Raw genomic sequence first — 19,601 nt, 5'->3', positions numbered from 1 at the left:
ATAAAAAATTTCATCACTTATATAAAAACACGTGATATATTACTCGTGTTTCTGTCACAATTAAAAATTTCTCTAAATGAGGCTTATTTCTGGCTCACCTCCTTTTTCCAGCTATGTTAGATTCATATGCTTGAATCAACAGTTTGATATAGACAAGGGAACGGGATGCTACACCCTTTTGATTTGACAAGACAGTATTCTAATTTACATGAGAAAATATTTAAACTTGAATGTAAAGAGGTCGACGTATTGTTTTGGTAAATTAGGTTAACTCACATCAACAGAACTAGATGTTATTTTATTTATTTAACAAGACGGTATTTGTAGGGAGAGGAATTCAAACTTGAATAAAATAGGCTGGCATAATAGCTTAATAAACTAGTCTTACTCTCGTTAGTAAAACTAGATACCACCTTCTTATTTGACTAAGACGATGTTCTAATTTTTGAACTCAAAGAAAGGGGCCCGACATAACAAGAGATACAAACGTAAACCCTAGAAGAAAAATCCACCAGAGTTTGGAAGAAAACTGAAAGGTTTATTTGATTAATTCTTAAATGTATATTACAAAGCCAAAAGACTTAAATAGACTTAAACTCAGCCATGAGGAAGTTCAGGGGTCTTAGGGACATTGAAATGACATAAACTGGATGGAAAATCGAAAGTTTGAATTTTATTACAAACTTTAAAATGCTGTTTGGGAAGTTTAGATGATCTTGAATGGCTAAATATGTAAATTTTCGCTGCGTCTTTTTGTCTTCCTTCATTCTATTCCGTCTTCAATGCATCCAAAACGTAGCTCGGACAACAAATATGTAAATTTCCATTGTGTCCTTTTGTCTTCCTTAGGTCTATTTCATTTTCAATCCACTCAACCATCTATTCTACGCAAGGTTCTAGAAGGCGCTAGTTGAGCGGCGAGATGGAGCCTAGTGCCTAGGCGGCTAGACGGAGCCTAGGCAGACTAGACGGATTTAAGTAAATCTATTATATTTTGTATAAATAAGTGTCTACTTATACTTAAAATATATATAATTTCATCATAAACTACAAAATAGAATGACATATATATATATATATTATGAAGTATTGGAACATAATGAAAATATGGGAAACAAGGATATAATGTGTGTTTATTTAAGCATGCAACAAGTTTCTTACAATTTATTGAAAAAATAAAATGCAAAATGAAAGTGGTATATTTTCTGTCTAAGTGAGCCTTGACCTAGGTGGGTTTGGGCGGGCTAGGCGGATCTCTAGGTGGTCTAGGCAGGTGCCTCAACAGGTTTAGGCGCCATTTCTTAATTTTCAGATGTCTAAGCATTAATTGGGGCGATGACCAGCCACCTAGCGCTTAGGCAAGGCCCAAGCAGTGCTAGGTGGAGATTTTTAGAACCACATCAGCAGAACTAGATGCCACCCTTATCATTTTAGAATATAGGCCAAACCAATTTTCCTATAAATTGAAGCTTTTGCATCCTCCTTATGCTTCAAGTTCAAGGTACTTGTGAATTTGTGATTGCCAAAAAAAAAATAAAAATGAGGAGAAGCTACGACTACCCAACCAGGCACCAAAATGGGAACGACTATTACTCCCATGTGCATAGGATGGCAAGAACCCCTAGTGTCCTCACTGATGTCCCTCATGGCCAAGTCCTATTCGGCAACCAGGCCCCTGGGAGAGAGAGCTATGGCGGTCAGTACTACGAACAGCGTCAGCAGAACCAGCAGTCCATGCCGGAAGTTCACAAGACGGTTGAAGTGACTAAGACAGTCACGGAGTGCGACAAAAAGGGGAACTGTGTCGTGTCTGAGGAAACTATTGATGTTGAGGCCGATGGCTACATCGAGCAGAAGCACAAGGGGTTTGAGCTCTTCAAGTGGAGGACCTTCAAACCACGCTAAGGTGCCGGAGAGTTCTTGACAAGGATGATTGGCGGGCAAACTTTAAGCAACCCATGACTTGTATAAATAAAGTGCCTGCAATTATCCATTCTGAAGAACTTCCTTAATTAAGCTCTTAATAGGATGCCACTGTCATGTTTAATGTATTTCACTTCCTAAATAAACAAGTTATTATTACTTATTGTTATTCTCGTGTTATTAGTTTTTCTTTTTCTTTTTTGTCTCAGTTATTAATCTTTACTTATTGGTACAAGACTGCAGCAGCAGCGGTATGTGTGATATTTACTCCTGCAGCAAGTAAACGTGTAAGACTTTGTGATGGTTTTGAGAATTGACAGTAAAAGAACTGATGCTAAATGCTAACCCTTGGTTTTTTTTCCGCAAGACGGGCGAAAACATCTAGTAAAATCCTGCTCTACCTCATGTCTTATGCCATCTGCAGAACTTAGTTTGGTTCTCCAACATAGAACTTTTATATATCATTGCAGAAATCAATCAAAACCAATTGTTGGTAACATACCGCGATACACCTTTCGCTTGCCAAAAGTTACGATGTGCAGTACTACTTTAGCTTAACACAGATTTTGATCTCCAACTAAGCAAATGAAGATTGAAAGATAACAATTTCTTCACACAAAAAAGAAACAACGCACATATAATTCAGACCTTTCTCCTTTTTTTTAATGTAATCCTAGTGTCAAAATTCGTAGATATTCGGAGAAAAAATTATGTTAACCTGCAAAAAATAAACAAGGCCACGAATTATGGATCGTCATCTGGGGGAACATTAGCCTCATCCAATCTTCTTGAAGATATTTTATTGAATAAACTTCTAAGGCTGTGCTTGCTCTCCCTACGCCTCTGACGGACTCGTGCCACACTCTCCAACTCATCAAGGACTAGCCCTGTCTCTAACCTTTTCGAAACGGCCACAATCTCATAAGCATCCCATAGTGACTGCCCGAAATCCCATTTTGTATCACCAGCTGATGATGATTTTCTCATTGCTTCAAGCTTGAACCGGGATGGAGATTTGCCGTTGTAATTTCTTGGGCGGGTGTCAAATTCGGACATGGGCTGAGAGCGGCCGGAGTGGCTGTACCAAGCTTGTGCCACAGCCTTGAGGATTTCAAGTTCTCTGTCATCTTTAAGCTGTAACTTTTGCTTCATGGTGAGTTGTTTTTTGCTCTAACAAAGTCTTGTATGGGCCATGCATGTTATCTTTGAGCAACTTAGAGCCTCACAAATTGGTAGTCAAACAGAGATAAGTTTAGGCAACCCTATCCTTTTTTGTGGGCGTAAGAATTTTGTCTTTCACAAGCTTGTGAGGTGAACACATACAGATCGGGGAAATGGGCATGAAAAATGGGCTGGGCTGCCTCATTGATGTTGTCATAGAATGAGTAAGTACTTTTTAAGTGAATAGCGTGAATCAAACTTTTGGCATAATTTCGAGTTCAAATTTTAGCTAGTATTCACGTTATTCGGCTCAAACAAAAAATCTTGCAAACAAGATGTTACATGATTAAGCTCAGTAAAGTTGTGTAACTCTAGCCCAACCGAAGTGAGCCTAACCCAATTGAAACCCAACCCCAGAATTGTGAAAGTAAAGTTAGGGTTGCGGTGACTAGCAAATTTGCGTCAGCCTACTTGAGTCGCACCCTTACTTAAAAGTCTTATTTTTGTTATAGACATCAAGAGAGACATTACTTGATGAAAGTACTCTAAAATTGAGGGCATGTGACACATTGTTGAGAATATTAATCTCACATCGCGGAAAAAAAAAAAAATTGAACCTTGTATGTGTTTATAAGTAATTGAGTTACTTTCTATATTGCTAATTGATTTTATGGTAAAATCTCAATTTTCTTCACACACATTTAATTTTTTTTTTTAACATAAATTATTACAGAAGTGAGGACATTTGATTCTTTTAGCACAAATGTATTCTTTGGATGATAAAATGTAGCAAATTAAAGTTAATTGTCGAAATATGTCATTCATATCAACGAGTGCGGCTACAATATCTCGTGATTTAAGTGCATTGGTATATCTATGGAGCGCATAAATGTGATGAAGATGTACAATATGTTCTTCAAATCTCAACTCATTTTATTTTATTGTAGATTTTCCGCATGTAAACAAAAGCATATTTTACCATTTAAAAAAAAAAACATATAACTTATTCCTAAAGGTATCGTTTGGTATGCAGACGGGACGGAACAGAACGAAATGGGACAGGACTAGACGGGACAGGATGGGACGGAATGGAGAAGGGGCAAAGATGCCCTCAGATGGAAACAAGGAGGAAGAAGAAGGAGATGGAGATGTTATAATTTTGTGTTCCACGGATTTGGAACGAGTCGTTCCAGGAGGGTGAGGCGGAACAAAAATTCACCAAAAATTCATCCCGTGGAACAGTGTGTTCCATCCGTTTTAGGTGCACCAAACGTGAGACGGAACGACTCGTCTTACTCCGTTCCGTCCGGTTCCACGTACCAAATGGTACCAAAGGGAACAATCATTCACATTTGTTGAGCGAAGAAAAAATATATAGGCTAACTACATTTTGCATCCTTAAAGTTTGAAGTGATTTAAAACAGGTCATAAGATTTCAATTTTCTCACATTATCGCCTAAGTTCTTAAAATTGTATCAATTTTCACCTTTGATAGATTTGAATTTCTAATTGAAGTGATGATTTTTTTAGTGATGAATATGATGTAAATGTGGCTTATATATCAATCCTGTTACGAATTTCATGCTCACTATATCATCAATTTAGTAAAATTCAAACAATTCAAAACGGTAAAGAGCAATATGAGAAAATTAAAACATGGTGGCTTATTTCAAAATCACAGAAGTATAATCCTTCAAATTTTCCCGCTCATTTCGAAGAACAATTTCCCAGATTTCTGTTGGGGTCTAGGGTTTCACTCATCTCCTCCATTCTCCAAGCTGCTCTCAGCAATCTGATGCTTTCCACTTCATAGCCCCCCTAAACCCTAAACCCCCCAAAAATGAGCGCTTCCAGTCCCATGGAGGTCTCCATGCAAAACCCCCAAGACGCCGGCATCGCCGACCAAAACGGCGGCGTCACAATAGACTCAGCTCCTTCTCCCATTCTTCCCCAAGACAAAGTCCTCGTTTCAGGTGCGTACGGCGTCGTTTTTGCCTTCAATTAGTTGTTGCTCTTAGTTTTTGAGCCAATTTGTTCTAATTTGAGGCTGTGTTGATGATTTAGTTGTAAATTTACTTTCTTTAAGAGAAATTGATTGTGGGTTTCAGTTGAAGTCAGCCTCAAGCCCTCCAGCACAGCTCGGGCCAACGACGTGCAGTCTGCCGTTGAGAGGTGTGCTGTTAAATTCGTTAATTAGAATCATCAATTTTGATTTTTCAGTTGTTTCTCAATTGGGTCTTATGTGTTTGATGAAATGCCTGCTTAGCTTAACGGTTTGGAAAAGTTGGGCAATCAGTGCTGAGGATTAACATAATGTGCTTTTGGTTTCTTTTTCTTCTTCTTCTTTTGTCAAATGCTTAGAATGCTTGAAAAGAGGAGTTTGAGCTATTCTGATGGACCCGTGCCGGTGCCACTTGATGATCGGTTTCTAACAGAAAATGTGCAAAGTATCTGTATTTGCGATACGGGTATTCTTTTTTATCTTTGAACTAGTCACGGGTTATTTTTTTTAAAGGCAAAGTGAAGAAATTTTGAAACTTGATGGTCAGCTATAATCAATACTGCAACTTTTCATCTGATAAAACGGAAATCTGACTGCACAAAATTTGTAATACTTTACGTACTACAAAAAGGAGGAGGAGGATGTAGTCTTAAGATATTTGCCAGTTCTGATGCTTGAACTGTTTGTTTTTGTAGATGAGTGGGTGCAGAACCATGAGATCCTTTTGTTCTGGCAAGTGAAGCCTGTTGTGCATGTTTTCCAGGTAATAGGTGTACCATCTGGACTACTTTGGGACTCGATATCTATTCAAGTGTTGATCTCTTGCTTGTATGTGCTCGTTAGCTTAGCGAAGAGGGAGCATGTGAGGATGTAAGTGGGGATGGACAACCTTCCACCTTCAACGAATGGATCCTTCCTGCAAAGGAATTCGATGGCATGTGGGAAAGGTTAGTTTGCAACTTCTCTAATTTTCTTCTCCTTTGTAGTTTGAAATCAACTGATAATGTAACGTGCTCAGTGCTCATCTACTTTTGCAGCCTAATTTATGAATCTGGTCTCAAGCAAAGGTTGCTGCGTTATGCAGCTAGTGCATTGCTTTTTACTGAAAAGGGTGTCAATCCTTTCCTTGTGTCATGGAATCGGTAAGGAATTGTTTGTTGATTTCATCTATGTACAGTTATACACATATGCTTGTTATTTCTTTTATTGCTGAGGAATTGCTTTTTTGCACCTATATGATTGTTTTTATCTCTTTGCAGCATTGTTCTTTTACACGGACCTCCAGGGACTGGAAAAACTTCTTTATGCAAAGCACTGGCTCAAAAACTTTCCATTCGATTTAACTCCAGGTTTGTTGATGTATTGTCTTGTTCAGATGAATATGCATCACTAAAATGGATGTGCGTCTGTGAAGATTCCCAGACTCAGTATTTTATTCTTTGCAGGTACCCGCAATGCCAACTGATTGAAGTTAATGCACATTCTTTATTCAGTAAATGGTTCTCTGAGAGTGGCAAGTTGGTATGTAGTTGATACTGCAAGTCCTAAAAGATGCTTCTGCTCTTTGTAAACAGGAGTTGGGTTTGGTACATGCAGTTCTCTGTTTTCATTAAAAGTATTTCTCAATCGCAGGTTGCGAAGCTTTTCTCAAAAATTCAGGAGATGGTTGAGGAGGAAAACAATCTGGTATTTGTTTTGATTGGTGAGATTTATTTTCATTTTGAGTTTTCATTTTATCATAATATATCTTCCATTTGGATTATAATTCATGAATATACGGTGATGTTGCAGATGAAGTTGAAAGCCTTGCTGCTGCTAGAAAAGCTGCTTTATCTGGCTCCGAACCTTCAGATTCTATTCGGGTACCGTACTTTCTCCTTTATCCTATTCCAGACTACTTTCTAAGCTTTTTGGTTGAATAATGCAGATAATTTACATTTAACATTTTCGATACAGTTCAGTATAGCTCAGTTTGAGTTCAATTAACACCTAAAACGTTGACATGCCAGGTAGTGAATGCGCTGCTAACTCAGCTGGATAAATTGAAATCTGCACCAAATGTTATAATTCTGACAACATCGAACATAACTGCTGCTATTGGTAAGGCTACAAATTAATTTCTTAACATGTAAAATGAACTTCTCTACGTTTGCTTGCAATTTTTCACCTGTAGATTGGAGAGGTAAGCTGTAGTTTGCCAAGAGTTAATGTACTTTTCCCTTATATTAAAGAGTTTAGTCTCTTTTTGGTTCTCTTTCTATCAGTCTCTCTTGTCAGTCACGAGGTCTCTGTGGTTCTGACAAGCTAGAGAAAGAGAAATACTTTATTTTCTCTGTGGAAGGGAAAAAATTAAATTTCACCATCCTAGTATGTATGGATTTACCATTTCTTGGGTTGCAGATATTGCGTTTGTTGATCGAGCTGATATCAAAGCATATGTTGGTCCCCCAACTTTGCAAGCGCGTTATGAAATCCTAAGATCCTGCTTGCATGAACTTATACGAACAGGAATCTTATCACATCTAGAGGTGCATTTGTCTGGCTAACCTTGTTCTGTTCTGATACTGTAATTAAAGTTTTTAACGTGTTAAAATTCTCCCTCGAGTATGTGGGAAAGTTCCAAGCCATTCGTAATGAAGTTTGTAAATTGTAGGATTGTGAAAGCATGCTTCCTAACTTTGCTAGCTTGAAAGAGAAACTGAATATGCCTGAGGTACAAGATGCCCAGACACCACTACACCTGTGTAAACAATTGTTCGAAACTGCAGAAGCATGCGAGGTCAGCAACGGATTCTTCAATTCCTTGCCTTCTAAAGTTGTAAGTTAGGCCCCTTTCAGTCTATCTGATAGTTGATTTTGTCTCTGGTTTCTTTAGGGATTGAGCGGGCGATCATTAAGAAAGCTTCCGTTCCTAGCACATGCGGCTCTCGCAAATCCTTACGGTTGTGACCCTAGCAAGTTCTTGAGTACAATGACAGATACGGCTAGGAGGGAGCGTTCTGAGCTACCTGACTGAAAGAATAGTTTTCACATCTTGTGAACAATGTATTTTTACGCTTACCGCAAACGACGGCGCAAAATATAATTCATTTTAAAGCATTAGTAGCGTCCCTTTGTGATGAAGATGTCATACAAGTATCTATCTGTACCAAAAAACAAATCATACAAAAACAGGCATGGTTCGATTTCTTGGTGCAAAACATGTAGTTAATTCATGGGTAGAGGTTACAAAATTCATGGGGTTGAGCCATGAAATTACTACAAGAAACTATCAACGTACAAGTAGTAGTCCGCTTCTGCTTATCTTCGTTAGTAGTCTGCTTACGCTTGCCTTCATCTTCTGTAGTAATCTGCTTCTTTGCCTGCCGTAGAACCAAAAAGTTTGCAAATTTCACCATGCTTTCGGATATGATGAGGGCATTTATGAAGCAGATCTTTTGCCTCGGAGTATCTACCTTCCTTAAAGAATGCTTTCAAAACATGGACATACGCCGCAGATGACGGATGTTCCTTCACAGTCAATGCTTTGAAAAAGTCTGCAGCATCCTCCACAGAACCAAACTTCGATATATACTGGACAAACGGTTCTGAGTAAGGTGGGTAGTTCTGTTTCTTCATCAATTGAAGAAGTTTGAATGCTTCTTCGAGTTTTCTGACCTCCAACAATTTTTCGATAAGATTTTTGTACGTGGCTTGCCACGGTACCAAACGAGCTTTTTTCACCATTTCGTCAAGCAGTTTATATGCACCATCTATCTTCCTCTGCTTAAGGAACCCCTCTATCAAGACGTCCATCAGATCAGCATCCGCATCACAACCTTTTTCCATCATCTTTGCGAAACAAATCAGCGCTGTGTCAACTTCATCAGCGGCGCAATGCCCTTGAATCAAAATGGTCCAAGTCTTGATATCAGGAACGCATCCGTCTGCTTCCATTTCGTCCAACACATTGCAGGCTTCTTCAAGTCTCTTGGCCTTACATAGTCCAAAGACCAATTGGCTGTATGTAATGTTGTCGGGCTCGTACCCTGCATTTCTCATAGCCTTCATAACTTCCTCCGCTTGATCAAATCTGCCCGCGCCTGTCAAAGACCTGTGAATCCCATCGTAAACAGCCTTGGATAGTGTATTCCCTGCAGACTCGAACTTCTTTGCAACTCTAAACACCATATCCAGATCCGGTTTATCACTCCCTGAGATGCTCCTTAAAAGCATGCTGCAGTCCTGAGCAGAGGGTTTATAAGGGCCGTCCATCATGAGCTCATACAGCTTCACCGCGTCCTCGATCATCCTGCTCTTCTGAAACTGCCGCGTAATCTTTATATAGGTGTCCAAATCCAGCTCATGACCCGCGCCCTTCATCCCCTCAATCACACTCCAAAACTCCCCTATCGAATCAGCCCGCGCAAGAACCCTCGCAACTGCATTGTATGTAATTGTATTGTGTTCATAACCAGAACACTGACCAGCCCAACGGAAAAACCTCAACGCTTTCAACGGGTAATTCCTCAGATCCCTCAAAACCCTAATGACAAAATTATCAGATAACACAATTTTGAGCTCCCCCAATTCTTTTTCAACCCCATCACTCCAATCCGACCCCGAAACAACATCCACCACGCTCTTCACAACATCATCCGCCGCGTTATCTTCGATCATCCTCTCGTAAAAATGCTTGAAAGCCACGACATCACTATCCATCCTCCCCGTTTTCAACTGTTCTCTAATTGCCACATAAGTTTGCTCATCAATGAAAAACCCTTGCTCTTTCATCTTCCTCAAAGCAATCCAAAACTCCATCATCGAACTCTTATGCACTAAAACCCTAAGGATTAAGCTAAACACCGAAGAACTCGGCCTAAATCCGTTCTTCCCGCAGACCCAATTGAAAAAATCCCAAGCCCTTCGTGGATCTTTATCCAATTTCTTCATAACATAGATTACTACATCGTGGGTGAGTGATGGGTACGACTCGGATAACTCGGTCTCCAACTCGGCAGACCACTTGTTGGCCAGAACGAGTTGCAGGACCGAGTTGGGGGTCGAGGAAAAGAAGAGCTTTTGATGGGTGTTGAGGAAATGGGAAGGACAGTGGGATTGATTTGAAAGGAAGTGAGAGAGGTGAGAGGAATGAGTCACCTGAGAATAAAGCGGCCGAGTTATGACGTCGAACTGAGCCGCCACCAGCGAGTTGGCGAATCGGCGGGTACTGAGAAACGCCGCCATTGCTCGATTCATGGCTGTCAAACTTCTCACTGAGACCACCTACAGAGACATTGACAGGGGATTTCCAGGGTTTAAGCATTTTTCGGGTCAACCCGAATATAATTGGGTCAAATGTGGACTTGCAGATTATTTTCTCTTGGGTCATATGTTGATGGGCCCAAATGGGAATCCATGGGCTTTTCACAACCCAAATAGGAACCATGGTACTTTTATGAGAAAATTGCAAAACTGGAACATACTTTTCCACTTTTAGAGCAACTCCACCCTTAGAGTTTTCCCCCCTGGCAATCCACTATTCAATCCACCTAGTAAACAGTAACTGTCCTTAATAAACAGTAATTGTCATTTGCATCTCCACCCTATGAACCTTTCCCCCTGGCAATTGGTAATAAAATATTAATATTTTTTTTCTCAACCAATCCATAAAATATTATTATTTTTCCCTAATTTTGACCAGTCATCTCTCTCTCTCTCTCTCATAGCAGCAGCCATGGAAGCTTCACCAGCTCTGTCGCACATAGGCTTGGCAGGCCTCGCCGTCATGGGGCAAAATCTCGCCCTCAACATCACCGAGAAAGGGTTTCTGATCTCCGTCTACAACCCTCGCGATTTTGTGCTCTCCATCAAACGGCCCAGATCCGTTATTATCCTCGTCAAAGCTGGAGGGGAAGGAGGACGAAGGGGGGAAGGAGGACGAGGAGGAATGAGGACACAGAGAACACCGAGCGCATGCACCGATGCTGCACATCAGCCATACGTCACACAACCCTCAGGCTTTCGGGCTGGCAATCCCCGCCGGGCCTGTCGCTCGGGCCTGGCCTGTCCCTCGAGCTTGCATACGCTAGAGCCCCATCCCCCGGCCCCCCCTTTCTCCTCGCCTGTCCCCCGAGCAACCAGCAACGCTGGAGTTGCTCTTATGCAATGACTAGACTTCAGTTACTTTGACAATATACCACTCACATTCATTTGCACTCATCCTGTAAAATTCGAGGACGTTACTTGCACAAACCAACTTTGAAGGTCAATTTCCTTATTCAGTTATTTTGACAACATACCATCTACATTCATTTTGCACTTATCCCGTAGAATTGAGGACCAATCAGATATACGTTATCTTCCTTAACCAAAATCGACTTCAAACAATTGAATCATACATGTCACATGATTATACGTAACGAAATAGTGGGTTGAATTTGACACAGGTTAATTTTGGCATAGAATTGGATGCAAGTGAGATGTTGTCAAAATGTATTAAGTAAAAGTGGTCAATTGTAACCTTTTCTAGTTTCGAAGGTAAACACAGAAATTGAAAAGTTTGCGTTCCATTTGTGTAAATTTCTCACTTTTATATAAGACCTTCACAAGCAGGGACCCACCAATGCTGTAGGGATGGTCACCTGGGCGAGAAAATTTTCATTGTGACCAGAACACGGAGTGATATATCACGTGTCACTATACAAATAGTGAGATATGTATGTTAAAAAATTAATAACTTAAAAAATTAAATTTTCAATCATTTATATAAAAATACGTGATGTATCACTTGTTATTCTGTCACAATGAAAAATTTCTTCACCTGGGGCGCCTTGATTTTCTTTCACGCCAAGTCGGTGTCGGATATAAAGTGAACCGGGAACTCGCCCTTTTTAATCAACGGGCGTGAGGGAAGTTGTGCAGAGTCTGAATACACGTGGCGGGGTTTTATAGGATAAAAGAGGATGGTGGAACTACGGAAAGAATCGAGGAGAGAACTTACGCAACATAACAACGGTGGTCCTTTTATTCGTTTTTCAATAGCAAACTTGCAAAATGGTTGTTCTTATCTTGAGAGGGGTGTGTTTCAAGCGATTGTCAAGACAAAATATAAACACACTAACTAACAAAGGGAGTTTCACATAAGAAAATATTGAACCTCCCATATATATATATATATATATATATATATATATATATATATATAACAAAGCACCAATATATATAGTGACCATACTGACTATTAGTGGTCCATGAACAATGGAGCATAATCACTGTGAAGAAAGGCTTGTATATGCATATATAGTGTGTTATCCACACACCATTTTTTTACTTTTCGCACACTTCTAGTTAATTTCTGTTATTTGATCTTCTTTAATTCAATCAATCTAATGATTACAAATTACGAGGGTGCGTACGAAGTAAAAAAGATGCATGAGAATAGCACACCCTTTTTATCAACTGTTTGTTTGTTTGCTACTCACTTATAGAGGATGGGATGTCCTACTAACCAAAATAGCTTAGGACATGCTTAAGATGACCTCACATGTCACACTCCTAAAACAAACCCCAAGACATGACTAAGCTTAATGAGTTACATAGTACCAATTAATTTTGTTTGTTTTTTTTTTTTCCTATTGGTTGCATCAACAGTTTGAGTTAGATTGCCTATTTACTCAATAAAGGGATCAAGTCAATCAGAGTTTCTCTCATTTTATTGAGGAAAAAAATGAAATTTTGGTTCTTAATTTAATTTTTACATGCGAACATGTTTAAAGCAATATCTATAATTTTTCATGTGTGTGTGTGTGTGTGTGTGTGTGTGTGTGTGTGTATTATATCAAAGATGCAATGTGAAGACAACCAAATATTTAGCATGACACATGGAATCTTTCAATTGCATGAACCCCTTTACTCATCACGAACTAGTTACTCATCAACTTCCGACATGAAATATGAAAGTAAAATCTGTAAATTGTAATCCTAAACTTACCGCTTCATGGTTTGACTAAATTTTTCATGGATTCTACGTTGTCTTCCTTTGCATCTTCATTCTTCACTCACACCCTGAAACGATAAGATCCGAGTAACCCGCGCACAGCCTCTGCCCAGATCGACGCCTGGAGCTGGATATGAGTTGGATGTTCTGATTTTTGGATATGTTATAGCTAAAATCAAGGTGAACACTTTCATGCAGAAACCAATTTGATCTGACGAACGGAAACAAGGGTTTTGTGGCTCAGAATTAATTGGTCGCTGACTGTTAGAAACTTAGAATGTATTTTGTTAATCTGGAATCGAAGAGATTTCAAACAGATTTCTTACAACATATCTCATTTGGCTTAGGCTTTATCACCCATAAATCACTTTTATGACCTTATTAGTTACAACTTACAAGTTTACGACGCTACCAAGTTCGGCACAATCTTATCAACGGTAAAATCGTTATATCTGTCAATATCATAAAATGACGATATATTTACACTTAACAATGTAGTTAACCCCACTATACAATAATTCTTATACTGGAATGCAGGTTGGGGAAGAAGAATGTTAACAACCAATTTGCACATGATAAGACATAATTAGTCTTTCTAAATGTGTGTTAACGAAGTTTTGATGGTCAAACCAACTTCACCAACTACGCTAAATTTCTGATATTTAACTTAATCTCATAAGATGTTGAAAATAAAGTAAACCTAAATCAAACCGCAAAAGCATATGAAAGGCAACACACAAAAGAAAATTATAACCCTTTTCGATATGAACCGACCAAAAGATAAAAGGGAGAGAGAGCCAAAAATTCAAACACTATACATAGATAAAGACCCTTTTTCAAAGGTTAGGGAGCTAGCTAGCCCCACCCTTCGGGCACCAATATATCATGCTTTAAGTTTGCGACTTTGCTTTGCCTTCACAAAAAATGTAACCACCATAAAAATTAAACACACACCTTTGCCTCCACAGTCCACAGTGACCACTGTGTGAGTGTGTCGTCCCCCTTTTTGTTTGTTGGGTGTTCCCTTTCCCTGTGGAAACGTGCCCTATAGCACTGTTCTTAAAGGGAAGAAACTTGCATGCGGGAATATAAGATTAGGTCTCCACACTTCCACAGTCCACACTATGCGTGCTTCATAATATTTCACCTCTCTCTCTCTCCCCCTGATATAAAGCTCTATATATATATATATATATATAACATTCTAGATATAGCTATTTATATATCCATTATGTGTGTGTACCATGTGAATATATTCTATGAGTTTCTCTAACTCTGCTGCCTTCTTTCTTACTCTCACTCAACTGCACATCTTCTCTCTCCATGATCACGATGTTGGAACTGTTTCTGAAATATTTGGTGCTCCAGTGCAGTACTGAAACCAAATTAGGGTTAATTTCTCCCTCAATTTCAAGAGATGGGTGTTTCTTGGAACTGTCATTTAAAGAGCCTTGGGGTCTCTCCAAGCCATGAGTGATATAATGGATATATAGTATCCATTAACGGGGGAATGAAGCTCTCCTGGTCCGATCAATCACCTTATTTTATTTCTTTCTTTTCTTTTTTCCTTTTGATTTCTAGTTTTTTAGGTTTTTTCGTTTTGAGTTTATGCAGCAAATATATTCTATATATGATGATGCTGTCATGCTCTCATATTTCATTATCTTGTGAGATTTAATGTAGTATGTATGTGTAATGAAAAGACCTAGTCTCAATTATATGTCTTTGCAGTTGCTATATATATGCACTATGCAGTCATATGTGTGTGTGTGTGTGTATGTAGAATAAGAATTAATAGCTTTAGCATTCTCTTAGGGTTGATAGATTTCAAATATATCAAATTACTAGCCTATATGGTATATATATTCATGTAATTTAGTTATATGTATCTCTGCCGCGACCAAAAATAGTACGGTGTTCATATGTTTTGGTAAAAATCTAATGAAAAGTGGAGTAAGACCCAACAATAGTCTTGAAGAAACTCATTTCCATTTCCATTTGTAATATTAATATTGAAGAGTGCACAGCCCAGAAGTCCAGAAGCGACTGATAAACTTTGAAGTGCTGCCTAATTTTGAATAGCTTTCCACTACAAGAAAATGTATTTTCCACACCAGCGCCTTTAAATGATTCGAATGATTTTTGTAGGCATAATCTTCAAATGTATATTAAGAAATTAAATAGCTCCAATATGAAATGTATACGGTAAAAATACCTTATTTGTAAAGGATGAGATATTTGCATTCACACAGTGATGCAAGCATTATCCCTAAAGGGAAGGACATGTCATGCGTTCCATTGCTAGGGGAACTCAAGTTTGACATCTGATGAGTGATGGTCCTCTAGGTTTTGGGGCCTATTTGTCTGATTTACCACAATGGTTGGTGCTGGTTCCCTCTGGAAGTTAGAACCACTGTTCATCACACCATTTTTATATACAAGAAACAAGCCAACAAGGTTTTCCGCTTTGCGAGGATCGGAGAGAGAGTTTTGCCCTTACTTTGCAAAGAGGTTGTTTACACAACTCGAACCGGTGACCTGTCGGTCACAAAGAAGCAACAAAGCGGTTGCTCCTCAAATAAAACCAAAGAAAATCAAAGAAAAATGTTAAACATATTTGTACATAAAGGGAGAGAAAAAATGGTGTAGAAATTGTTTACCATACACAGATTGAGCATAGCATCCCAATTTGAAAAGCATAGGTAGACTATTGACCATCAATCTGCTAATGAAGCTTTCTTGAGTACTATAATCATATTCATCTTTCTTTACTCTTTTTTTTCTTACTAACTAAATGATGGGAAATATTGAATAATTGAAGTGCAAGGAATGAGGAGGAATCATGATATCATGAAATCTGGCAGAAATGTTACTACTTTCCTATTCCTATGTACTCCCCACCAATATATGGGGGAATTTCAAGCCATACATTACAATTTATTTGTGAGTGTATTTTTATTTATCACCCTTAGTCGGTAGTAATGCTCACAACTCTATTTATTATTACTGGATGAGTTTAAATTTTAAGATTTGTATCTATTCATTATATATATCTCAAAAATTTAAATTCATTACGACGATTAATAAGATAGTGAGTATTACCCTCATTTAAAAATGATGAAAAAAATATCGGCTTTGTTTGTAGCCTTATTGGTCTAAAATTCTATACTTATAAAAGGTAAATAGTTAGAATGACTTTAGCTTGGCCTTTTGTCAGTCCCACTCTCTTTCTGTTTTAAGTTTGAACAAAATGAGGCAGCAGATCAAGGGACAATGAACATATCCATATCTTTATTGGTCCACGTAAATTAAAAAAAAAACTAAAAATGTATCTTTATGAAAGCTTAAAGCTTTAGTGTTAACAAATTAAGAGACATATAATTGCCAAAAGGCCATGACTTCTCCCTCATGATTGTCCACTTGCCCCTCAAATCAAATAAAATCCACACAAAACAAAACAATAGTATCTGCCTAGATAAAATATGTCCAAAGTGGTCTTAGACATCCATGAAAAGATTTCCTAGCTTCCTGTTTTTGTCAAAGCTAGTGATATCCCCTACCATGAGCACCTGTGCCCATTCTAATGTTGGATCTCTTCACAATTTCTCAAACTTTGGGCTAAGTCCTTCCTAGTATTTGATCAAAGAAAACATCAGTTCATCCCTGTTGGATATATATATGTAAGTATTAAGGGCGTGTTTGTTTAGCTTTACTAGGCCTCGCTGGACTGGATTAGACTAAAAGCTAGTGTAGTCCGGTGTTTGTTTGCAAGAGGGACAAAGTTTAATGAGACTAGGTAGGATTCGCTCCGACTAAAACACTCGCTAGGTGGTCTTAGTGAGACCCCTCGAGAAGGAGCGGACTGCTAAGACCCTCTCATCTTTGCTTCGCCCCTACCCAGTCCCCGATTCTCTCTTTCTTTCTGTATTTCCTCTCTCTCTGATTGAAGCTTCAAACATTCATGGTGGCTGGGCTGTTTGGCATCATTGATCAAAGATAATGACCCATATTCTTCCACCACCGACATCAGCCATGGTGGCTGGACAACAACAACCTCGTTGCTCATGGTGACCCAGATTCTTCTGTCGACAGCATCGTTGCTCAGAGATTGTGACCTGAGATTTTGAAATTAAAAAGTTTTGGGTGCAAAGGGTTGGGTTGGAAATATAGTTAGGGAAATTTTGTGCAAAGGATTGGTGCAAGATTGAAAACTTTAGCATCGGGTAAAGTGAATTTGAGTGATTTTTCTTGCACAACTATGATTTGTCCAAAAAATACAGGTACCAAATATGAAGAAAATAGAAAAATAAATACAAAGGGAGGGAGGGGAGAGGGGACACTGGTACAGAAGTAAAACCGGAGAAAAAATTGAGGGAAAGGAGACTGGTACAAAGAAAAGGAGGAACAAAAATGGGAGAAAAGGGGAATGGGGAGGGAGTGGCGGAGAAAAGATGAATGAAGAGATTGGAGAGGAAGATGGTTCTAGAAAAATAGGGAAAAAGATAAAGTAATACAAAATATTAATTGATATATTAAATTAAAAATAAAATATTAATAAATATAGATTAAATAATATAATATTATAGTTCTGCTTCTTAGTCCGACACTGCATCAAACGTTTTATTAAGTCAGTCCAGCTTAGTCTAGTCTAAGCCAGTTCAACTTAGTCCTTGAAGCTAGTCCAGTCCGAGACAGTCTGATGCAACAAACGCACCCTAAACGTATATGAATACTCATGTTAGAAGTTATGCCTTGAGTCGAACGATCGTCTTGTTCTTACAACCTTCGAGCGAGGAACAACGAAGACACATGTACAAGCTAGACCTTAATGCACAGGTTTGGGACATAGGGTGGAGAGTTGGCTACTTAGAGTGGCTTCCAAGAGTTTCCTCTTTTAAGTCCCCGCCTCCACCTTGGTGAACCGAGTGTTTTAAGAAAACTTTGTGACGGAGAATAAATTCCCAAGAGGAATTTCGGCTGGCTAGTGTGAGGCTGCTGTTTTATGATGCCTTTAACCCTTCCGCAAGACCTTTATTTATAAGGAAAACTTATGAAAATGACTTGAAAACTTTGAGTTTTAACCAAAATGACAAAAATGTGTTGTAAGTGAATAGTACTATGAGTGAATTTTTAGTGTAAAAATGTCATTAACGTTAAAAGTGAATAGTATCATGAGTGTTTCGTTAAGACTCCCCGATTTATAGTGGTCTTGCTACGGTTTAGGATGGAGCATCTTAGGTTAGATCAAGTCTACCATTCCAAGCATATTTCTCATTTATCATTATTAATATGTAAATTAATAATGTCTTCATAATCCTTCTCCTATTTGAGTGGATTATTGTTTTACTTAGTCAACAAAACTAACAAATCCCAAATATTAGTTATTTTGTGTAGCCTGAATTATCCACTGATTATATTGTAATTCCATTGTACTTGCTTGGTGACTAAGATTGGATTAAGATTGGAGTTCAGCACAAGCCAATCCTATTATGTCTAACCCTTCTAACAACACTTGAGAGACATAATATATTGGACTCCTTTCCAATTTAATAAGCTTAGTTCCAACATTTACAAGTTCACCAAAAAGCGATTAATATATTATTCTAATTCAACTAAAACAATTCAATTCAAGTCGAGTCATCAGACGAGACCTTAGTTCCTTTTCACATGCCTTTTGGATTTTGTTAAGTTCCTTTCATGCCAAGCAAACTATTACTTGTCACTATACTTATGGAAAACTAGTCTCTAATATTGATTATTTTATAAATTGAAAACAAAAGAGAACTGCAAATCCCCTTTGGTGGGTTTGAATATTTTAGAAATTAGAACATTGAGCTAATCCCTTTAAGAGAAGAAGTTGTCCCACCACATCTTTTGAGCATTTGTTTTTTGGCTCTTTTTCTAGGTGTAATGCACCGTCCTAGTCCTAGTCCAAGTTCATGCATGAACCACTCACTAAGTCACCACCATCCTCCTCACTAAAGCAACTTTTTGTCCAACTTGTTATCGCATGCTTATCTATGCTTTGAGTCTTGGACACTTGGGTTATTAGGTTGTCCTTGTCACCCCCATCTGTTTCCCCATCTTTTTTTGCATTATTAATCTTTGTGTATCAGAGTTGATCACCTAAAACCTAAGTGTTTTGTATTTTCTGGTTAGGGCACGAGTTCGAAAACCCCGACAAATTTGGAGGTAAGTTGGAAATAACCTAACTTGTAATTGTCAAGGCGGCACATGCTCGCTTTGTTATCAGACGAATTCTAAACGTAAAATTGGAGATGCATTAGAAAGTAAAGTTATCGCATATATATTTTAGTGAAGTATGTTTTCACGTACATTTTAAAGATTATGGGGTGCAAAATTAGTATATGAATGATTGATCACGTGATGTGTGAGACCCTTTTATAAGTATATATTTCTTGAAAGCGAATCTCGTCTAAGAGTTTCCTATCTTGCTGTTCGTACAATTATTAAAATATAAATATTATTTCAATTCGTGATTTTCCTAACTCCAAATAAATGAATATCATAAGAGTC

The 19,601-nt window shown here is 38.4% G+C and overlaps 3 protein-coding genes and 1 long non-coding RNA gene across 4 annotated transcripts in view; 2 read left to right on the top strand and 2 right to left on the bottom strand.

Moving 5' to 3' along the window:
- LOC126626023 (uncharacterized) overlaps window positions 1–19,601 on the top strand; it is a 53,910-nt gene that overhangs the window by 11,641 nt on the left and 22,668 nt on the right. The window lies entirely within an intron of this gene.
- On the bottom strand, window positions 2,355–3,186 carry LOC126626021 (uncharacterized). The gene has a single exon (XM_050295183.1). It carries the CDS (start codon window positions 3,073–3,075, stop codon window positions 2,668–2,670), a length of 408 nt encoding a protein of 135 aa, XP_050151140.1. The 5' UTR covers window positions 3,076–3,186; the 3' UTR covers window positions 2,355–2,667.
- Window positions 4,780–8,185, top strand: LOC126626015 (pachytene checkpoint protein 2 homolog). The gene is made up of 14 exons (XM_050295177.1): window positions 4,780–5,057; window positions 5,193–5,256; window positions 5,446–5,552; window positions 5,782–5,849; window positions 5,930–6,033; window positions 6,124–6,228; window positions 6,346–6,435; window positions 6,532–6,607; window positions 6,719–6,788; window positions 6,878–6,948; window positions 7,096–7,186; window positions 7,487–7,614; window positions 7,740–7,865; window positions 7,962–8,185. The coding sequence occupies exons 1-14, from the start codon at window positions 4,925–4,927 to the stop codon at window positions 8,100–8,102; spliced, it is 1,374 nt and encodes a 457-aa protein (XP_050151134.1). The 5' UTR covers window positions 4,780–4,924; the 3' UTR covers window positions 8,103–8,185.
- LOC126626013 (pentatricopeptide repeat-containing protein At3g48250, chloroplastic-like) lies at window positions 8,250–10,370 on the bottom strand. Its single transcript, XM_050295175.1, has one exon. It carries the CDS (start codon window positions 10,322–10,324, stop codon window positions 8,420–8,422), a length of 1,905 nt encoding a protein of 634 aa, XP_050151132.1. The 5' UTR covers window positions 10,325–10,370; the 3' UTR covers window positions 8,250–8,419.

The sequence above is a fragment of the Malus sylvestris genome, chromosome 6, assembly GCF_916048215.2.
Source record: "Malus sylvestris chromosome 6, drMalSylv7.2, whole genome shotgun sequence".
Classification (NCBI taxonomy): Eukaryota; Viridiplantae; Streptophyta; class Magnoliopsida; order Rosales; family Rosaceae; genus Malus; species Malus sylvestris.
The sequence above is the reverse complement of the archived record's forward strand: the minus strand, read 5'-3'. Positions and strand labels throughout refer to the sequence as shown.

Coding starts and splice junctions, on each gene's coding strand:
- LOC126626015 (XM_050295177.1), top strand. CDS start 4,925: ATGAGCGCTTCCAGTCCCATGGAGGTCTCCATGCAAAACCCCCAAGAC. Junction 6,229..6,345: donor TTCCTTGTGTCATGGAATCG/GTAAGGAATTGT, acceptor ATCTCTTTGCAG/CATTGTTCTTTTACACGGAC. Junction 7,615..7,739: donor GAATCTTATCACATCTAGAG/GTGCATTTGTCT, acceptor TGTAAATTGTAG/GATTGTGAAAGCATGCTTCC.
- LOC126626013 (XM_050295175.1), bottom strand. CDS start 10,324: ATGAATCGAGCAATGGCGGCGTTTCTCAGTACCCGCCGATTCGCCAAC.
- LOC126626021 (XM_050295183.1), bottom strand. CDS start 3,075: ATGAAGCAAAAGTTACAGCTTAAAGATGACAGAGAACTTGAAATCCTC.